Source organism: Thunnus maccoyii, chromosome 16 (genome assembly GCF_910596095.1).
Source record: "Thunnus maccoyii chromosome 16, fThuMac1.1, whole genome shotgun sequence".
NCBI lineage: Eukaryota > Metazoa > Chordata > Actinopteri > Scombriformes > Scombridae > Thunnus > Thunnus maccoyii.
The window spans coordinates 7661711-7683102 of NC_056548.1; the positions used below are offsets into that span (position 1 = coordinate 7661711).

Here is a 21392-nt window from a genome sequence, read left to right on the forward strand (position 1 = left end):
ACCCTGAGGTCTATTTAGACTGAAAGACCTGCTGAAGAGGATGTTATGCCTCCGGATTGAACATTGACAGTGACATACGGATCGGTCAAGGTTGGATTAGCTGTGCTGCATCAGAGCACTTCTTCAGTTTTCTGAGGGGGCTGACATTTTCATCCAAAGAAGTGAACGCGCTGCAGAACTGGAAAAAGAAATGTCATTCTCGACTCCATATCTCAAGTGGCACATGTGCTTGTTCCATTTTCCAATTAGCATGAATTTAATTTAGGGAGCGTATGCTAATAAAACATCAGCGCTGTAGCTCCATGTACGGTAAAAGCGTTTTAGCTCCAGAGCCCACAGGTACTAAACTCCTCGAGCACAAAAGCTATCTTTCATTTTTCAGCTAATTTCACAACTTTTTACACACTCAAAGAAGATTAACAGCTTTCTATGTTGTGGTGCTGTTTCTTATTGGCAGCTGATATATAACTGAATACATGCACACACCTCTGACACCACAGACTTGGGTTAAACCAGTCTATTTAGTGTAATCTGGTGTTTATGTCTACACTTTATCAGCTGTTTAATATCCTTCAGACTGATGCAGGCCTTGACTTTTGACTGGAGTCACTGGCATAGTCTTGTCCTTTCTGGCAGCTCAAGCACACCAGCTAAATTCTATGCAAACAATCCCATATGGTGCATGTCAGGTTGTTTCAGTATTTCAGGTTTTTTTGTGTGGACATAGCACATACAGAGTCTGTCATAGAGCAGCTTTTTTTTTTCTTGCTTCTGATCTCAACCTGCAGAGGAGCAGCAGATTAAAACAAGAGCTGAACAGATATCATCAACACGGGTTGCTAGAAATCAAATATTGTCTGTGAGAAAATAGGAGAAGAATACAAAAAAGCAGGCAGTCAGGCATGGCGCTGGGTACTGAGGCATGAGGAAAGTCAGCTGGATGCAAAATTGATCAGCCTGCAGAGTCACAAAGCATCTCAAATGTGTGTGAGGGTGTGTGTGTGTGTGTGTGTGTGTGTGTGGAGTGAGGATGCGACTGTCCTTTCCCGTCCTGCCCTGTCTGCCCTCCACGACACGCTGCATCAGCTAAATGGTTGGGGGTGCAGGAAATCTTACATAAGGCCGTCTAACATTCAAAGAACATGGCAGGGAGACTCACTTGACAAGAAACAAGAGTAAAAGTCAGCGGTTGTGGCTCTTTGGATAGTAATGTTGGCCGGTCGGTCGACCACTTTGGTCTAGACTGAAATATCTCAAAAACAATTTTTTTTTTTTACAGGCATTCATAATCCCTGCGGGGTGAATCCTGTTGACTTTGGTGATCCCTTGCCTCTATGAGGTCAACATTTTTGTTTTTTTGGGGTATTTCAATGAATTTTTGGGGCATTTTTTTGCCTTTATTTGAGATGTAGGCAGGAAATGCAGGGAGAGAGAGGGGATGACATACAACAAAGGTTCTTGGCTATGACTGAACCTGGACGTTGCAGCCATGTGGCATACGTCCTACCTGGTACACCATCAGGGCGCCACACATTTTGTTTGTTTTAGTGAGGTGTCTAAACAGATGGTGGATGGATTTCCATGAATTTTGTATAGTTCAATACTTTGGTTTATGCCTAAATACCTTCAAAATGAATGACATTCCCATCAACCTCAACTGTACTTTGTTTTTGTGCTAATTAGCATGCTAACATGCTAAACTAAGATGATAGTGGTAAACAGTACCTGCTAACGTTATCATCTTAGCATTTAGCTCAAAGCACCACTAAGTACAGCCTCACAGAACTGCTAGCATGGCTGTAGACTGTTAGTCTTGTATAAACTCCCAAACATTGGTGCAGAACAGGGACTGAGTACAAGACAACAAGAACAACAAGGGGAACATAAGACAATGGGAGGCTTTAACTGCCTCTCATTCATCCTACTCTAAATTCCCGCAGTGTGAGCATCCCAGGCAGCCAGGAGACAAAAGAGCGAGTGTCTCCCTGCTGCTCAAAGCGACATCTCAGCACTCTCGCCTCCAACAGGCCCAAATATGACAGCCTACTGGGTCCAGCTGCCATTCGAGGACCCGTTCAATCCCTGCTCTGTCTCCGAGATTGGCCCCATCTCTCATAGCACTTAGCCTCACGCCTGTAGGCTGATGCGCAGAAATCCAATGATGCCCACTTCAAAAATACCAAGATGAAACACTGCCCCTTGCCCGTGGCTCTTAAGAGGAGAGGGGCTAGGTGTTAACGTCGTCAGCGTGATTGATTTTGCACGCTGGATAGAAGGTTGAGGAGGCTCATAGAGGACACGTCCATCTTTAGGAATAAGCGTGCAATTATTGGAATACATTCAGACGCCCTGAGAAATGAAAAAGGCGCAATCAGTGCTTATTCAAATGCCTCTCACGGTCGATGAGGTGACAGACAGACAAAGATGTCAGACAGATACTCAACCAGACCGCTGAGGAGTATAATAAGGACAACCCTCAGCGTTCCCTTCATGTACTTCATATCCTGACTGAACATTATGAGCAGCAATAGACCAGAGCCTCATAAACTCTCTGTGCTGCCTTATAAAAAAGCACATATGACATTTATAGTATGGCAAACATTTTTTTTTAAAGCACTTTGGTGTTGCATGCGTCTAAATCTAACATCCAGTTGTCCAGACCACAGGTAATTATGATTCAACCACCCACTAAGATATAAGGCCCCTTCCTCACCTATCATAGGTGATTATCAAGCATCTCAGCGTGGAGCAGCACGTGTCCTGAAGTGACTCTGGGAAACGTGAGATCAGCACCAAGGCAGCACTTCTATAAGCCTCCCAGCCTAATAGCGTTGGGCTTCAGAGACCTCAGAGCCACAGCGAGCGGGATTTATGGAGGCGTGAAGAAATTATGGGACAAAGTGATAAAAAATTGGGAGAAGAACACAGTGTACCAGCTCAAATCAAAAATGTTACATGGTTCTTTATGATGTATACGGTACAGTAGCTTGCCTGAGTTTTAGAACAGGGATGAACACATGCAAGGTAAACAGATACCAGGAGCAGATTAAGACAAAAAACAGTTTATCCTGTATATTAACTCACATCTTGGCAACAAAACAGTCCAGTTGCAGTCTAAGTGCATCTACGTTTAGGTCTAAACCTAAATCCTGATCACTACAAGGATGGGAACATGTTACTAGCTCTCTCCACTTTCAACCTGAAATATGTTTCCCTGTATAAAATAAAAAAAGCAAACTCCATTTGTTGAGGGCTGAGTCTGTGAGACGTGGTTGACAGCTCCTCAAAAATATACTTATTTGCTTTTTTTGCTGAGCGTGAGACGAGAACAACGATGCCATTCTTGTATCTGTCATTTATTTATGACGCTGGAGGCAGGAACTGGTTAGCTTAGCTTAGCATAAAGACTGGGAGCAAAGGGAAACAGCTAGCCTTTTTCTGTACCAAGATAAAATCAGCATCTCAAAAGCTTTTGTTTAATGAGAACAAAAGCTGAAGTGTAAAGACATCAAGTTGCAGTTTTACAGGGACTATTTCCTGGCCAGGTGCAGTGACTTTGTGAGCATTGGCAGTGCTAACAGTCAGGTTTTGTCACCTTTGGACAGAGCCAGGCTAGCTGTTTCCATTCTTTATGCTAAGCTAAGCTAACCAGCTGCTGGCTGTAGCTTAATATTTCATGCAATAAAGAAAATAAACATGTTTCCTATAATGTTGAACTATTCCTTTAATTCAACAGCACAGCACAGCACATATCAAGGCCGCCGCTGTCATGAAGTACACTCAGACATATCAAAATATGTCTCAAGATCATTTCTAACATCTGTTTTTTTCAACATGTCTAATTACAAAGTGAGGAATCAGTGTGTTAAAGAAGGTCTGCTGCTTTTGGGGTAAATCATTTGAATATCCATTATGCTGTGTGAATCATAAACTTGATAAAAAACAGATTTCAGAGTGAATTACATGTGCACAGTTTTCACCCCTTATCACGTGTATCCTTCGCTGACTCCCTCTTTGCTAAAAAGTAAAATATTAAGAGAAGAGAAGGGCTCTGCTGTACAAACAAAGCAACAAAATGCCCTCTGAAGATATCCAGCAGTCACCTTGTGAGTCTGATACCACTGAATCAGACAGTTGATTTGACGTCTGGTTAACACGCTGAGTCGCTCCTGTCTAAACTCTGACAGATGCCGGTCAATAGGGAGCTTGCGGTGATCTTTAAATAAAAGTCTTGATTGACAGTTTACTTCACACAAGTGGTGAGGTCGCTACACTGAGCCTCTATTCACACCAACTCACTGTGTAAGCGACTAACACGTTATTTACAAAGTAGATCCACACAGTAAAGCAATTTCACATGACAACCCACGCTCGCTGTAAGCGCGGCATGTCGCTGACAGACATGCAAGCTCATGAGGGATTGAAACTGGGACTTTTTAGTTACAGGAACCTTTTTGACTCCTTGTCCACTCTGCTGAATAACATCACCGCTACGCTATTCCTGGAAATGAATTAGTCTTATTTCAGCTAAAAGCCATGCAATGTAATACCCACTGAAGGTATTAACTAAAGAGGATAAAGAGAGGCTAAGGAGAGGGATCATCAGTAAAAAAAAAATAAAATAAAAACACACATACTCTACCAACTCTCATTAATTACAGATTTTTTCCTTCTCCGCAGGCTGACAGTTGCTGACCAAAGTCTGACTGCAGGTATTAATCAAGTGAAGTTGAGACCACAAACTCTTGAAAACTTATTTCTGTCATTACATCATGGTGAAAACGTGTTTACTTTTGCGGCTGGTAAGAATAAAGTGCAGGATATTTATCAGAAGTCAACACGATGTCAAAAAAATAAGATCACATCACCAGAAAACACTTAAAAACTGAAAGTGTTTTGTGTTTTTTTTTTTTTTTTTGCTGAACACTTCCAGTTATGTTTTGGCTTTGTTGACACTGCAGCTGCCAGGAGCCAAAATCAGATTTTCCCCTCACATCTGTTTGTTATTGACAGGGTGAACAGATCCAATCACATCAAATCGGACATTTTGAAAATGAATGTCTAATTTGTTGCAAACGCAATATGTGTCTCATGCTGAAAATAATTAATGCAACTATTCAGTGTGATGGTTGTCATCACTCCACATTCAGGGAAGATGAGAAACATCTATAGAGCTAAAACTAAAAGTCAACTATTCCATTGTCGATCCACAAAAACCTTTTTGGAAACTATTTTGACGATTGATCAATTGTTTTGGTCATTTTTAAAGCATAAATGCTAAATATCGTCTGATTTCAGCTTCACAAATGTGAGAATTTGCCATTGTTTGTCATATATGACAGTAAACTGAATATCCTTGAGCGCTGGTTGAACAAAATTGAGTTCTGTTACATTATAATCGGAAATTTTCACTATTTTATGACATTTTATGGATGATTTATTGAGAAAATAATAAGCAGATTCATTGATAATGAAAATAATCTTTAGTTGCAGCCCTCATCTTTTACATTTATCCATTTGAACCGTTTTTTTCAATGCAAGTAGACTTGCATACAACAAGTATGTGAGTGAAAGCATATTTTTACAAATTGCTTCACAGGGTTGCAGGGCAACGCACGGTTGCCTGATTGCCCGGGGCAAGTAAAGTGCCACATCGGGCTAGTAAATCTAGCAACTCGGCAAGTGGCAAAAAATAATAATAATAAAAAACATTTCAATCATTTTTTTTGATCATCGTCGTTCTCTTGCACACAGCAGAGCCCCTTCTCCCTGCACGCATCGGAGGATGTCGGCACACGTCGTTGGCCAATCAAGAATTGAGTAGGTTAGTAGTGTGATGCGTGAAAACAAACATCCCTCAGGATTATGTGAGCGCCGTCAAATAGAGGAATCAGTGGAGCAGGTAATTTTTCACCGCCATTAATACTCTGAGAACGAGAAACATCAAAGAAGGAAAATCAGGAAGCTTGAAGCGGAAGAACTTAGTCTAAAAAATGTATTTGCCGTCAGGTTAAAGAGCCGATTCAATTATCTGAAAGTGTTTAGTGCTCAGTGAAGGATAAGGGATGGGGTCAAACCATTTCCAATATGCACTGTGTGTCCTTGTTCTGTTTCATTCACTTAAATAAAGATTAAACATGACAATTAACTTTAGTGTTTGTTGTTATTTGATAACCGCTAATAAATAAAACAATTTGTATGGGGTCAAGTAGAAACTGACTTTGGGCAAGTAGATTTCTGACCCACTTGCCTGACAAGTGAAAAAAAACATTAATGTTGAACCCTCATGTGGCTTTAATGTTATTACGAATTTAGAATAAATCATAAAGAAGCTAATGACTGAAATAAAAAGGAGCCGCTCTGACTAATGAACTCGACTATTGGATGTCAGGAGCTGTGTAATTACACCGTGGGTGATGATTTAACTGATAAATGTGGCATTGATTCTTCTTCATGAGCGTCCTCGGTGTTGATGTTGCTCTTCCTGACGGGCAGATTTGTTCCAAATGTGAGTGATTTTATTTCATGTATAATGAAAAACAACGCAATTAAAAGTTGATGAAGAAAAAGCCAGTAAGAAGACCTTGAGTTAGGATTGTTTCATCAAACTATCTTCAAGGTCAAGAATGCTTCACTCATAGCTCCTGAAAGTGTGATGGATTAGAGCTGAAACGATTAGTTGAATAATTGATTAGTCAGAAAGTTAATCAGCAACTTGTTTGCTAATTCCAGCTGCTCAGATGTGAAGATTTGATGCTTTTCTCCGCTTTAACTAATATCTTTTGAAATTCTGCTCTGCTAAAAGAAGCACTTTAAAGATGTCACCTTGAGCTGAGCGGAGCTGTGACGAGCATTTTAAAGACTGAACCAAAAAGAAAATGGATCGATAATGAAAATATCCGTTCTTTTCAGCCGTACTGTGGATGAAATCATTACAGGCTTCTGAGCTTCTGTGCCACCAGGTCCATCACCATGACAACGGAGCAAACTCCAACCGCTGATGAAGGCCATGTGATATGGTTGAAAGCACAATAAAAAAGCTAACATATTGATCTTGAATTTGAGGCTGTTTTGTCACAATAATGCAAACAGTTCAGGGATACAAGTCTAACCTGGGCGGAAAATGTTTAATTTGGCAGAAGGAGGGGGGGTGGAGGGGGGGTGGGGTGGGGGGGTGAGTGTGAACAGAGCCTTTGGGTCTCTGGGGGTCACAGGAGCCAAATGGTCTCCATGGTGCAGCTTGGCACAAAGACCTGGCATAAAGCTGGTTATCTGTCATGACAGCTGAGTGGGTGATTATGAGCATTCAAGGATTTTAACACAAATTATATCTGCAGAATAACACACCTTTACTTTACAGCCTGTTTCAACACTGCACTGAGGATGGAGCTGGTATTTGCTTATGAGTTGTTTAGCTGCCAAATGGTTACAAACCTTTTTATTTACCTCTACATTAAAGAAAAAAAACAATGCAGATGGCTAAATGAGCATTATCCCACTGCAGGGCCCTGGGTATCCTCTTGGTTTAATGATACAGCTAGCTGGTGGTACAGTAAGCCGCTGTGCAGCTGTAACGTTAGCAATCTGACAAATGACAGCACTGACTTGCACGTCTGGTGCATTGGAAACACCAGCTTTAAAGTTTAAAAGGACACCGCGATACCATGCTTTGCAGGCTTACCTCGGGATGCAGTTCGGGGAGGATCCATCTATCTCCCATGTTGCAAACAGGTTCATAGGGACCGGTCTGTTGAGAGCCCCGCTCCCGGGGAAACTCAACCGGCCACTTCTCTCCGCCATGGTCCGGGCTGCGGGTGGGACTGTCCGACACAGAGCTGAGGATCTGTAAACAGCAGACCGGTGCGGGTCCTCTGTCTGTGTATGTGTATGTGTATGTGTATGTGTATGTGTTTGTGTGTGTGTCTGTGTGCGTGTGTCCGGGAAGAAGAGCCGTCACTCGCTCACGTTAGTGCGATGTGAACGGCGGAGGACGAGCTCATTTCTCCGTCCTTGTCGGGCCGGGCAGGTCGGTGTGGTCCTCTGCTGCCAGGGGAGGAACCGCAGTGGGGGCAGCGCAGGAGTGAACGGACCGACCGCTGAGCTTGTTGTGCCTACCACGCTGCTCCGAGTGTATGAGGGGTGATTAGTGCCACACAAGCAGGAGGGGGAGGAGAAGCTCATATTTTTTTCAAGGGTTTAAAGCAGCTACACCCTAATCTTATATATACATAGACGCATCATTGACTGCTTCGCTTGTTGCTGTGATAGTCAACTTCACTGCCATAGTGGACCGGGCTGTGAACAAGTACAAGTAAATGGGTGAGCTGCAGTTTTCTGGATAAAAGCACCATAATGTAAAAGGTTTTTTTCTACTCCATATAGATGAATATAGATGATAAACCCTTGAATATAAACATGACTGATTGTAATCAGTTGAGAAATGTGAACGTTTTAGTGTTTTTTATCCAGAAAAAATTCTGCTCTCCATTTACTTGTATTTGTTTACAGGCCAGTCTTGCCCGGTCCAATATGGCGGCGATGTTGACATACGATCCATAGGCCAATGTGGCATCTATATAAATATGTCTATGTCTAATCTATCCGCAGTTTGTGCATCTCATGTATTAGCATAGGCTACATTTGGGTTATAGAGGTAACCATTGGTTACTCTTTAAAAAACAAAACAAAACACAAGGCTGTTTAAAAACATTTACCACTGTTCTGACAGTATGTCCAGCATCCCCAAAGACTCTTCTAACCATCTGGATAAAAAATAAATTCTGTCCACTGCATGACAAAAATGATTATTAACTTGTTTCCCAAATTGTGACTCCATAATTGTGTTTCCAATCCAAGTAGTCAGCAGGCTGCCATCTTTGTTTTAATATAGAGAGGGGTAGCTTGGGAAATGAGTTAAAAATCGTTCTTATGATTCAGCAGGTGAAATATTTTTTCATCCAGATGGTCAGAAGAGTCTTTAGGGATTCTCAAAATACCCTCAGAACAGCAGTGTATTTAAATGACCTTCTGGGTTTTTCAAATATCACAGATTAATTATCTTTTAGAGAAACCAATGGTTACCTCTGTGACCTGAATGTATGCTAATACATGAGAGGCACAAACTGTAGCCACCTATAATCTATATTTTTCATAATAATAATGTAACAAATGACAATGTGTTATGTCATGAACCTACATAGAATTAAACCCCGACTCTGCAGCTCCCTTCGACTTCACTGAGCTTTGTAGTGAGTTTCAGCTCATTGTTTAGGTGCAACTTAACTCTTTTGGTTCACTCTCAGTGCTCTCATAGCATTGTTTTCAGCCGCAGCAGGCAGCTACTTTCAGAGAAAAAGCTCTAAAATCCAACTGTAGACTACCAGCTCAGCACCAAAGGGCAAACAGACACAGTTAGTCACTAGATGGTGAACATAGCGGAGCATTTAGCAGCTATGGAGCCAGATATTTCCCTCAGGAGACAGTAGAGTGCGAAAAAGAGCTAAAAGAGAGTGAATATTGTAAATAAGCAACTGTTTGATAACAAGTTCAACATATCAACTTAAAAGGTGATAGTAAGTCAGTGTAGCAACGCACCAGTCTTTCAACTAAATGCAATGTACACCCATCCACGGCAATATTACACGCTCAGACCAAATTATGTGGTCTGGTTAGGTTTAGGCACAAAACCCACTTGGTTAGGTTTAGGGCAAGAATGTGCTTTGGGTTAAAATGATCACTTGAAACATCGTCATGGCTACAGTAAATGCCACAACAAAAAACTGTCCCGAGTTTCAGTTGCAAACGTGACGCTCGAGGTTGGAAGTTACTTTTTGCCATCCTACTATGTAGCCATCCACCCAACACACCTATTCCTAAGAGGGAAAACTGCACCTTATATAGGCATCATCGGCCTCATGGTGTCTAATAATGACGCAGATGGGTTTACATTGGAGTTAGTTGGAAGCCCAGTGTGTCTCATAAATACGCTACAGAGGGCCTTGTGCTTCAATATCAGATGCCGAGGGGCATGACAAAGTGTCGGTATTTGACGCCCTAGGATTGACAATGGGCGGAAATTTCCACAATGCCATCATAGTGTTTTGAACAACCTCCCATACACTCTTCCATTATCTAACATAACAAACTGCAGCTGGTCAGTAATCATCCAATCAATACTGTTTAACCAGGTCCGGCATATTTATGAAATATGTTAAGACAGTGCAGCCTGAAAAGTTTCTCCAATGGTTAAAATATTTGGTCTGACATGCAAATAATACAAATGTGTCAGAAAATAATATTGTTTGACTGAAAACAATCCCGTTACAATGATAAACTGGGCATATTTTTTCTTGTGGTGGCAATAATTTGCTGTCATATATGACAGTTTAGGTTCAGTGACACTCCGTTCTGTCCTCCTTACCTGGCTCATCTATGGCATTAACTACCCCTCATATATTTCTCTCCAGGAAAAACGTCATTGAAGGTCTCTCCCCGCTGCATTTTCTGCATTTTGCCGACATCGCGCTTGGCAGGTGCAGCCATGTCAAGGTCTGGGCGGATCCGAGGAGTCCAGCCGTTTCGGTTCAATTCTCAAATTGTTTATGTACAGTATTCAGAAGCACAGGAGCACCGCTGCTACCATCCCTCCACTTTCACATGTCACACCCCTGCTTTATAAAAGATTAAATCCTTGCAGAGATAAGTACGAGCAGGACTTTTAATGCACATTTTAATCACACTTTCAATCTTTTGCAGGAACTCAGGTTGCTTAAATAACTTGTGTTTGGCTCTAAATCAAAGGACCCTGTTTCACTTGACCAGCCTGTTCCCGCCCTGCTGTTGAGCACTGACCACATTAATATTATTATAATAATATTTATTATAACAATGAATGCTGATATCACTGATATTAATCATGCACAGCCATGTGTCCCCCCCCCCCCCCCCCCCCCCCGATATCCAACCAGATATTATTTAACTACAAGCTGGTACTGCCACCATGTGGTTAAAGATAAACATGCTGGAATTTTATTCTCCAGTGCAAATATAAACATAATCTCCTTTGTTTTGCCAACAAACATATTTTACTTTTGTTTATCTAGCTACTTTTTGGTAAGAGTATCCATTCACCATCAATGTTTTCAGACACTGTATGGCATAGACTTGGTCACTTTAAGGATTAGTATGAGCTGATGGATAAACTGTTATCATATTAATCCACGCATAGCTGATCTGTTAAGTATTATTCTGTCGATGGCAGCTCCTCTCCTCTGCCTTTCGTAGATGGTTTCTATAGATGAACTAAAGGAGGCAAGAGGATAAAACTCACATTTTAACTTGACCCGTCAGGTTCCCTATGATTAGTTCAAGCTCACTGAAGAGTCCAAATGAAGGTGTAAAGAGCTAATTTTAATTCAGAGTCCCTCTGGTCCTGGCTGGATATTAAACTGTATGAACACACTATGGCACAAGAAGTCACTCCGCTTGTTTCATGGCTTCTCTTCACATCTTCCACTGCCTTGCATTGACATTTTGACTTTCAACATACCTACAGCATTCTTAACTCCCTCTTTGTTCACTGTAAAATTGGTTAATATACAATTTAAGAAGAATCCTTTAAACCAAACCCATTAGAATCTCAATTTCTGCTTGAAATTCATCTTAAAATACAGACCAATGTCTCACTTAAGGTAAAATACCATCCTGTTTATCAATTTTTTCATACTGGAATTGATTTAGACTAACATGAAAATCAAAGATGTTTGTTTTGTGTTTATAGTGAGTGACAGACAGAATCAAGTGTTTGTGAAAGCTTTATTCAATTATACCACAGAGACTTTATCGTATGTGTATGTGAGTCTCTCAACTCACATTCACAAAATATTATTTTATAAAACAGAAGTCACAATTCTTTCCGGACATCACTAAAAAAAAAAAAAAAAAAGACATGACAGTTTGCAGTGAGTGTTTTATTAGTATCAAATCAATAAACTGATTTAGAAACATTTCTTCCTGCTGAAATAGACACTTCTGTGTTCAGACTCACAACATCCTACAGGCCAAGGCTGGATTTAAAGTTAATAAAAGCAGAAAAAAAAAAAAAATTACCAATACAAGACAAGGTCCCGATACAGCAGTGTTTGACAGAGAAAAAAAAAAAAAGCCAGATCAAATCTAATGCCAGAATCCAATACATTACACTAGAAAGCTGAAATAAATCACCAACTAAGATGTTTGCATTTCTATGTTCACATATCAGGGCAGTGAATGCAACATGTTTAGAGACGCCTGTTACGGCATCTCGTCAGAAGCAGAATCACAGTTTCACGGCAATGCCAGGAGCTCGCATGACAGACGAAAAAAAAAAAAGAAAAAAGAAAAAACATTCGACATTTCCCACCGAACCTTGAACTGCTCCGAACACTTGGGCAAAGCACAGAGGAGTGGATGGAATCGTAACATGGCAGACAGCTTGGACAGACTCCAGGAGATCACCTGATCAAAAGGTTTCCTGTCACTCACACAATATGAAAGGGCTTTTTTTTAAAAAGAGAGAAATGTATAAATCATGAAGAAACAGGAAAACAAAGATCTTTTCTCTTCCCCTTGGAAGCACATCCAAACTAAGAATTACAAAAAAACCCCCAACGGAAAATAAAATAAGACCAAAAAAAAAATAATCAAAGCCAATGTGGGCACATTAATGACTGAAAGACGCCATGAAAAAGGCAATTTTCTCCCCTTTATTTAAAAAACAAAAAACAAAAAAATCATCTGCCACCACACAGGTCTATGGTGCGCAACTATCAGTCTATGATACGGCCTACAAGTGAACCCATCTCAGTGTTTGCTGTCTGCTGAGGCGGAGCGGGAACGCGAACGGGATCGGGAACGGGAGCGAGAACGGGAGCGAGAGCGTGACTGTTTGTTCTGAGCGGGAGCGGGTGAGTGTGAGCGAGACCTGGAGCGGGACCTGGAGCGGGACTTGGAGCGTGACTTGGAGCGGGACTTGGAGCGGGAGGGGGATCTCCCTGCGGCCTTGCCCCCTCCCGAGGTCTTCTTCTCTGGAGTGCGGCTGATGGACCTGGAGCGGCTCCTGGAGCGGTTGCGGCTCCTGGAGCGACTCTTGGAGCGGGAGTAGCTGCGGGAGCGGGAGCGGCTCTTGCTGTGACTGTTGGCAGAGAGGTAATTGATTAATGATTTAGTCAGTGTAAGTGTACAACAAACAATCAAAAGACAACCTGAAACCTGCACTATAAATACACTAAATAAGAGACTCACAGATCTGCCCTGATATCCTTTATCATGTCAGTAAACATCCAGGAGGACTGTTCATCCAGACTAAACTGAACTCATCAATGAGGAGTAAAGGTACAAGATCTATATTTAAAGGAATAGTTTTGTGCTTATTTGCTTTCTTTCTCCAAAAGTGAGGTGAGGAGATCAATACCTCTCAAATGTCAGTGCTATAATTTTGAAGCTCGATCCATCAGGCGATTAGCCCGGCTTTTGGTTGTTCGGTAAACTAATCGCATGAACCAGCTTTAAAATAATATGTTTGTTTTACAAGGAATTCTTGTGATAACGGCATTTTGGACTAGCGATCGCTTTGTAATCAATCTAAAGTCCACATTTCTGCGGCTGGAGCAGCTGCAGGCACACGTTGCCTTCATCCTCCACAATCAATCATATATCTGTCTCCATCTTCATTTCTGTAACTTTAGAAAACAGATCTGTTGTTGTGATGAGAGCCGGCAGAGTCCAGCTGATAAATACCACGCTCTCCTCTGCTTTCGCTGGGAGTTTTTCCCCTCACACATCCCAGTCACAGTCGCTGCTCCCTTTGCCTTTACTGTGATGCAATCTTATCACATTTTTGCACCGGTATTATCATGAACTATGTTATATGTGCTATATAGCTCGGGGCCACAAAAAACTCAAACATAATTGGTGAAGTTTCACCAAGACTGGTAAAAATGGTGAAAACAACTCACCTTCTGCTGTCCTCAAAGATCTTCAGCTTGCGTCCGTTCAATTCTGTCCCATCAAGCTTGGCGATGGCGTTCTTCATATCACTGCGAGATGCAAACTCAACCACCCTGTGTGAGAGCAGAAACATTATTAGGAGTTCACGATGACAAAGACAAATAGAGAGTCACGGTTTGACGAACAGAGCGAGCAACTCACCCTTCATTTTTGTTGGGTCTGTGGGCGTCCACAAAGGTAACTTCACCTGCTTTTCTCATGAGGTCTTTCAGGTCCTGTTTCAAAGTATAATGTAGGATTAGTAACAAAGAACAAAGTATGAGGTGCCAGTGAGAGCCTTTTCAGACCTGGAGGGAGAGAAATGAGCAGGCAGCAAGACACCAGCACACAGAAACTTGGGTTATCTAACGCTGACTTTCACAGCAGAACAATATATGTGATAAGCTCTCATTTCAGTGGAGGGCATTGTAAACAAAAAGAGCCACTGCAAATGCTTTGTGAGTATGGACAAGTGTTGCCTTTTCTCAAAAGAAAAACTTCCTATATCCCATTAAGTGGCTCCATGAATCCGCATTTAACTTCTTAGCTAATCAGCAAAAAAACCAAATTCACCTCGTCGACATCGTGAGACGCCTGACAATTGTGCACAGGTGACACAGGCTTTGGGGTTTGAATGTATTTCAGGTTAAAACCTAATGCATTTTTGCATAAAGTTAATATTGGATCTAGTGCCTGCATATACGAGATAAAGCTGTGTATTTTTTTTTTCTTTTAGGGGTTGGATGACAATATTTCTATGGGTAAAATAGGCAAAAAAGCCTACCAAAAGTAGTTGGCTCAAAAGGCTTTAAGTGTTTTGTTTTGTACATAATAAAACTGACTGTACACCCCCTTTACCACCCAACCCTGTACAAACCCAATCACATGAGTTTTATGCTACTTACCATTCCAAACCCAGGGAGATATTAGCATAGAGCCTTGTCCAAATAGCAAATGGAACCAATGCAGTGTTAAGCCCTTGAGAAACGACCTCGGCCTTGACTCAGCATCCGGCCTCCACAAGTAAGGAACCACCAGAGAGCAAGTAGGGGGAGGGGTGTGCGCCCGACTCAACACCCCCCCAGCTCCATCAGCAACAGAAAAAGACCCAAATAGGAGAGTGTAGGGGCCGTGGATTTGAGGGGGGTTACAGCAGTCGGGGATGCCAGCCCACAGAACCTCCAGACTGTGGCTACGGACCTCCTAAGGCTACCGTATCCTGCGCTAGACCACTTTCACCCGCTACGGGGCCCAGCCAAGACTTTAGACCGGCGGCAACTGCGTGTAAGGAGAGGCACCAAATGGACACTATTCAGAAAAAACAACCAGGAGAGGGCGCTACACACTTCTGACACCTCCGTGGAGGGTGTGCAGTCACCTCTGATACAAGGAAACCATATCAGAGCAGCTGATAAAAAGCAGTTAAATGTTTTTTGGTAAGAATGCCCGTCATCAGCAGTAACGTGCTTTCTCTGGGGAAAAAAATGTGGATGGTGGTAAAGTTTAAAAAAAAAAAGGGGGGGGGGGCTTTTTTTTTTAATCATAATTAGCCAATTAACTAATAAGAACATGTTTGTTTTGGGGTTTTTTCTCGTAGTCTAACTATAAAAATTGATCCGGACCGATCAAATGAGTGCTGCTTCATTTAATAAACATGTAATTACAAGCTGATGTATAGAAATTTAAAAAAGGCTGCGTTGTAAGACGAGAAAAGAAAGATTAGTAATCTCTTACCTGCCAGCTAATCCGTGAAGAGAGGTTCTCCACAATGAGTCTGTGGTCAGTCCGCACAGGAGGGCCGTATCTGTACAGTCAACAAAGAGACAAATTTTCTGTTAAAAGAGGACAAATGCTTCACGGTGGAGGCTGTAAATAAACCCAGATCAAACTGGAGAGCCTTCGGTATTAAATAAAGGTTGTAAAATTCACACTGAATCATTCTCGTAGCGTAGCCAGTTTGTCTTTGTGTTCACTGCTGTTGTATTTATTCTCTGTCAGTTTAAGAGCTGCGTCAATATTTGAATTAGACTCAGACATGGAACAAGAGGCTTTCATCTGCTGAAGGCTCACGTTAATGATTTGATCTTAGTTAATGCTGCCCAGGAATACAGGTGTAACAGGACGTAGTTGATCTGTGATCCGTTCTGATTGCCCTCCGCGGTTCGACACGTGACCGCGGATTAATTGCAAAATTTAATGACTCGTTGGAGACAAAGCAAACAAACTGCTGTTGTCATAGACACACAGTGTGTCACTAACAAGGATTTTGAAGAGCAACGACCAAACCAGCATCTAAGTTTCTAAGTGTTTCCTTTTTTTTTTGCAATGATCCGAAAAATGATCAAATCTGTGACTCAAAACAGTGATACAATCTGAACCATGACTTCTGTGATCCGTGTGTTTTCTGCCACACTTGTGTACTTAGATAAACACACTGGCTCGGCCGTCATAGTTCACTGTGCTTTATTTGACTTTGGCACAACCAGATAGATTTAAAGAGGATTTACATCCTGCATAACTGTCTACCCAGTTTCCTCAATTTATTTGTAAATGATCCATGTTGACATATGACAATGTGTAAACATCTTGGTACACTGAGGAACAATGAAAAAAAACAAACTAATATCTGTTTATTTTGTCCTGGAAATTTGACATAATCTTTTCTGCTTTGACTGCAATAAATCATGAGTAGAAGCTTAACTAACTAGTCAGCTGTTTTCAGGACAGTATTTTAAAGCTTATGTACCTTGATCCACTGCTGCGAGATGGACGATAGCTGCTGAAACGTCCCATTCCAGGGCCGCCGCCGCCACCGCCTCTTCCTCTTCTGGAGCGAGCATGCTCGATGGTGACCCTGAAAATGAAAGTAAGACATTAGAAACAGAAAGTCAAATGAGTAACAAATTAAAGTGTTACTCACTAATGTGTCTTAGAAGGAAATACGGGTTGTTAATTGTTTGGTCTGAAAGTCCATGTTAGTTCTATTCATTATTCTATAAGCTCAAAATCCTTTACTGGGCGTAATCTTGTGTTGTTGGGGGATGAAAATACCCAATAAAATGCATCAATATTTGTTTAACTGTATTTATCTGAACAAGTCTTCTTTCCTACAAGAGACAGACTTTGATATTATCTGGAGACAAATGCTGGAACTGCAGCATTGACAGTGAATAACTTAACTGCTTGGACTCTGACCACTGATGATTTTACCACAGATTTGGATGTAAACCCTTCATTTAAATAGAAGTCATTTGGATAAAAAATATCTCAAAGAAAAAAAGTCTACTGGAAAACCCTAAACGGGGTCAATTGTTGTCCACGTCTTTGAGATCCATTAGAAATCAAATCCAGCCTTTACTGTCAGACAAAATGGCAGGTTTGCGGCAAATAAGCTGCTACATCTCATCACTGTATTGTGCGCAGACTGAGCTCGATGAACGGCCTTTTTCCAGCGTCCCTAAACACACCAACACCTGCAAACTGTCTGCTAAACCGTGACTGGTTTCAAGTCCTGCATTTTCACTCTTCGTCACTTTACATGTTTGAATGTTAACTTCCTGCTTTGAGAGATTCTGAGGCCATGTCTGATGCCACTGTGACTCACAAGCGCATTGAGCAGACCTGAAGTCTTGTTTTGTACATTGGTGTATGCCTACAGCGCTGTGGCATCTGAAAACACTTACATGTAATTGGAGTAAACTGCCAACTATTAAACTCCTACAGACTTTGGCACTGCGAGGAAGTGGCAAAGCACACGTGACTTCTTATCAGTTCCTTTAATGCTGCACTTGCAAGATGAAGAAGCTGAGTCATGGTTTTAGTACACAGCTTGCAAGTTCATCAAAAAAGTTCAGAGTTGCACCAAGGCTAGTATAAATGTTAAGGAAGTATCTAAAAATATGTGGTCAATAACCAGTCATATCACACTGATAACCAAGGGATGGCAACGGTAGGGAAAGCATTAGCTAACCCACTCTTTTTGGTCACAAATCTGCCATTTTGTCTGCATAAACATGTCGTGGTATGGAGTAAAGGGTCATAGTTTGGGTCTCACAAAACAAAGAAACCTTCCCAGATTAAATTCTTACCTTTCACTGCACAATTCTTTGCCGTTCAACTCGTAGACAGCATCATCTGCATCTCTGTGGTCATCAAATTCCTGAGGAGAAGGGGGGAAAAAATTTTGTAGAGGCAAAAAGCAGGACAGGATCAGAACTCATAACTCTCACCAAGCAGTCAGTGACACTAACCACAAAGCCGAAACCATTCTTCAAGTTGATTTCCCGGATCCGTCCGTATCCCTTGAAAAACTTCTCCACATCTCTCTCTCTGGCGTGTGGGCTCAAGCGGCCAATGAAGACACGACAGCCACTCATTATTATCTGCTGAAATGGAAATACACGAGATTAGACAAACGTTTAGTTAGATGACGAGAAATAATGAAGAACAGACAGCTCAATATTTAGAGATGCAGTGAGTAGAATTTAGTGGCATCTAGCAAAACCGACTTAGCAGAAATGGAATATAATATTCATAAAGTATGTCCCTCACCACTAGATGCTACTAAATCCTACACACTGGTCCTTTAATATTTGACAGACATACATCTTCAATTCATTACTCCCCCTGACAACAAATTCTGTTAACTTGACTGAGCCAGTAGTTAATTTTAAACAGTTTGCAGTATGGACTCTCATTAAAAGATTAATAAGTAACAGATCTGTTACTGCTCAGAAAGGTCAGATGCTGTATTCATGACTTTTAAAGTCAGTCAGCATAACCTCTGGATATAGTTCAGGAATCAAAAATAAAACTTTGCACTCACTGCATATAGAATAAGTGAATTTGTTGGTTCCGACCATTCAGGTATGGGTGTTTTTACAAATTTATACAAAAAAAGATCACATGCCCAGGTCTGAACTGGAAACCATTAACTACACTGAAACTGGCAAAACTTAACTGGATCAAAGCCACACTCGAGTCCAGTTCTGGTTGGACCAGTTCCAGTATTGTGGATTTCTTTCAAATCAAAGATTCATTTCAAAAAACAAACAACCCGAGGAACCTGAAACTCAATCCAACCATGATAAACTTCGTGGCCAGTTTATAAGGTACACTTAGCTAAAAATTAACAACCCTGCAATAACTCCTTCCTTCGTCAAAGTTACATGGTTCACTTGATTCAATTTTATTGTCATTTAGGAGGCTGTACCGTAGTTTTTGGTGCTGCAATATTAAGTCTACCCTCATCGACATAAATCGATGAAGGTAAATGGACATTTTAATTATGAATATTATTCCAACAGCACCACAAACTACAGCATCCAAAATGCCAAAAAGCAGTCGAATATATTTATTTTTAACATATCTAAAGTTAGTTAACTAACAGTCCTTACTTAGCGAGTTATATCGGTTTAAAAACAACCCACCAGTCCTCTCTGGGGCCTACCGACAGCCTGCTAGTCCTTTACTGCGAGGACACAACGTGATGACGTTGCTAAGTTAATGCTTGAATCACACCACGATTTCAACCGTTTTTAAAATAAGAAATATAAGAGTTAAAAACGGAATATCTGCCAAATGCAATAATAGTTAGTCGAGCTGTGTGGTATTATGTTAAAGTATGTTTATTTAAAAACAATAACGATAGCTTAGCTGTAGTTTTCTGTGCGCCCATGACGGTTGTAGCTACAACTCGCCTCGAGGTCGAAGCTAGTTAGCTGCCGTTAGCTACAAAAACACCGTCCTCTGTTTAAATCAGACTCCAGCGTTAACTTTTAAACCCGTAAAGTCAAATACAGTTATTCAATCTCACCTCAGTTTTCGACCTAAAGCTTCTCAGATTGTTGATGTTTACGTCGCTGGTCAAGCTGCAACTTTAACGGGGTCGTCTCAGCCCCACTCGACTGTATCAAAATGGCGAGTCTGGTCCAGAGGAACTAACAGGGAACAGGAAACGCTGCTGGCTTCACGTTGCCAGGTGCATTTCTTTCCCGCACCCGCATTCTGCGAAGACCCGCCCCTACTCTATCTCTGATTGGCTTACCCTGATATCCCTACCCCCCACTCTAACCAATCACACTCCTCGTGCCCAAACCGAACCACCCTAAATTACGAAGGCAACGAGTACTAGCCAATCACAAGCGGAGTAGGGCGGGTCTTCACGGAATGCAGGTGGAGGAGAGGGGGCGGGAGGAGAGGGGGCGGGGGGGGATAAGGCTCGCCAGATCAATCATTAAGGGGAAACTTCGGGATTTTTCAACCTGAACCCTATTTTCCCATCATTTTGTGTTTATATGACTAATGGGGACAACACTTTTTGAAATTGGTCCAGTATTGAGCAAGAGCGCTGCTGTTTTTTTAAATTATTATTTATTATTTTATTTTATCATGTCATAATTGAATTCTCTGGCAGTTTGTTTCCTCTTTTTGTTCTTCATACTTGTTTGTGTGACTGTTTTTTATTGACTGTTTTCAATGAAGTTGAGAAAGAAAACAAAACTCGGTTGAAGAAAGTTGATGACTTTGCTCCCATGTCGTTCAAAACGAGTTTTGCACTGGTTGTACAAATTAACCACATGAATGAATAGCAGCTTCACCAGCTGAAATACTATAAAATAATTTTAATTTTGAATTTAAAAAAAAAAAGCAGAATCTTAAAAGGGGGACACAGACAGACATGGCAACCCAGTTCATAGTTCACGTTGCAAGAAAGCATACTGAAAATCTGTAAATCCAGTGCTCTGCATTACGGCTGCAACTAACGATTACTTTCATTTGTGAGTAATCTGTGGATTATTTTTCTCAATAAATAGTTGTCTGCCCTATAAAACGAAAGACAATGGTGAGATATGTCGATCATCATTTCCCAAAGCCCAAGATCCAACCTAAAAATGTCTTGTTTTTTCCTGACCAACAGTCCACAACTCAAAGATATTCAGTTTACTGTCAGAAAACTAAATAGATCAGAAAATATTCACAATTAATAAGCTGAAACCAGAGAATTTTAGCATTTTTTTCAGACTGTTGATTGTCTAATTCATTAATTGACAAATCTTTGCAGCTGTACTCTGCCTTAAATAATTCTCAATCAACTAATCACAGTTTCATATTATTTTCAATTATTTTCTCTTTTACTAGTATGATGTATTATATTTCACCTGTAGCCTATACAGCAGTTGTATACAGGTAAAATATAATACAACATACTTGTAAAAGAGAAAATGTTATGTTATATTTTATGATAATATTAATATTTTTTTGTTTTTAACTTGACATGTTGACTGAATATGTAATTTGCTCTTTGATTTCAGTATCATGTTCATTTATACATATTTTATGCTCTAATATATGATATATACTCTTGA

The 21392-nt window shown here is 41.0% G+C and overlaps 2 protein-coding genes across 5 annotated transcripts in view; both read right to left on the bottom strand.

Annotated features, from left to right (window-relative positions):
• Positions 1-8106, bottom strand: part of pacs2 (phosphofurin acidic cluster sorting protein 2) — a 67366-nt gene extending 59260 nt beyond the window's left edge. For all 3 annotated transcript variants that reach the window (XM_042436839.1, XM_042436840.1, XM_042436838.1), the window contains exon 1: positions 7682-8106. In XM_042436839.1, the coding sequence (XP_042292773.1) occupies positions 7682-7800 (119 nt within the window). In that variant the 5' untranslated portion in view covers positions 7801-8106. The remainder of the gene's footprint in view (positions 1-7681) is intronic.
• A 3694-nt stretch (positions 8107-11800) lies between these two features.
• On the bottom strand, positions 11801-20016 carry srsf5a (serine and arginine rich splicing factor 5a). 2 transcript variants are annotated; one of them, XM_042436849.1, is made up of 8 exons: positions 19841-20016; positions 18276-18407; positions 18114-18184; positions 16772-16879; positions 15760-15829; positions 14188-14261; positions 13995-14099; positions 11801-13171 (listed from the first exon to the last, which is right to left on the bottom strand). In XM_042436849.1, the coding sequence occupies exons 2-8, from the start codon at positions 18399-18401 to the stop codon at positions 12841-12843; spliced, it is 885 nt and encodes a 294-aa protein (XP_042292783.1). In that variant the 5' UTR covers positions 18402-18407; positions 19841-20016; the 3' UTR covers positions 11801-12840. The 2 variants fall into 2 exon arrangements, with proteins under 2 accessions (XP_042292783.1, XP_042292782.1); XM_042436848.1 differs by having other exon boundaries at positions 18276-18410.
• Positions 20017-21392: the final 1376 nt, after the last annotated feature.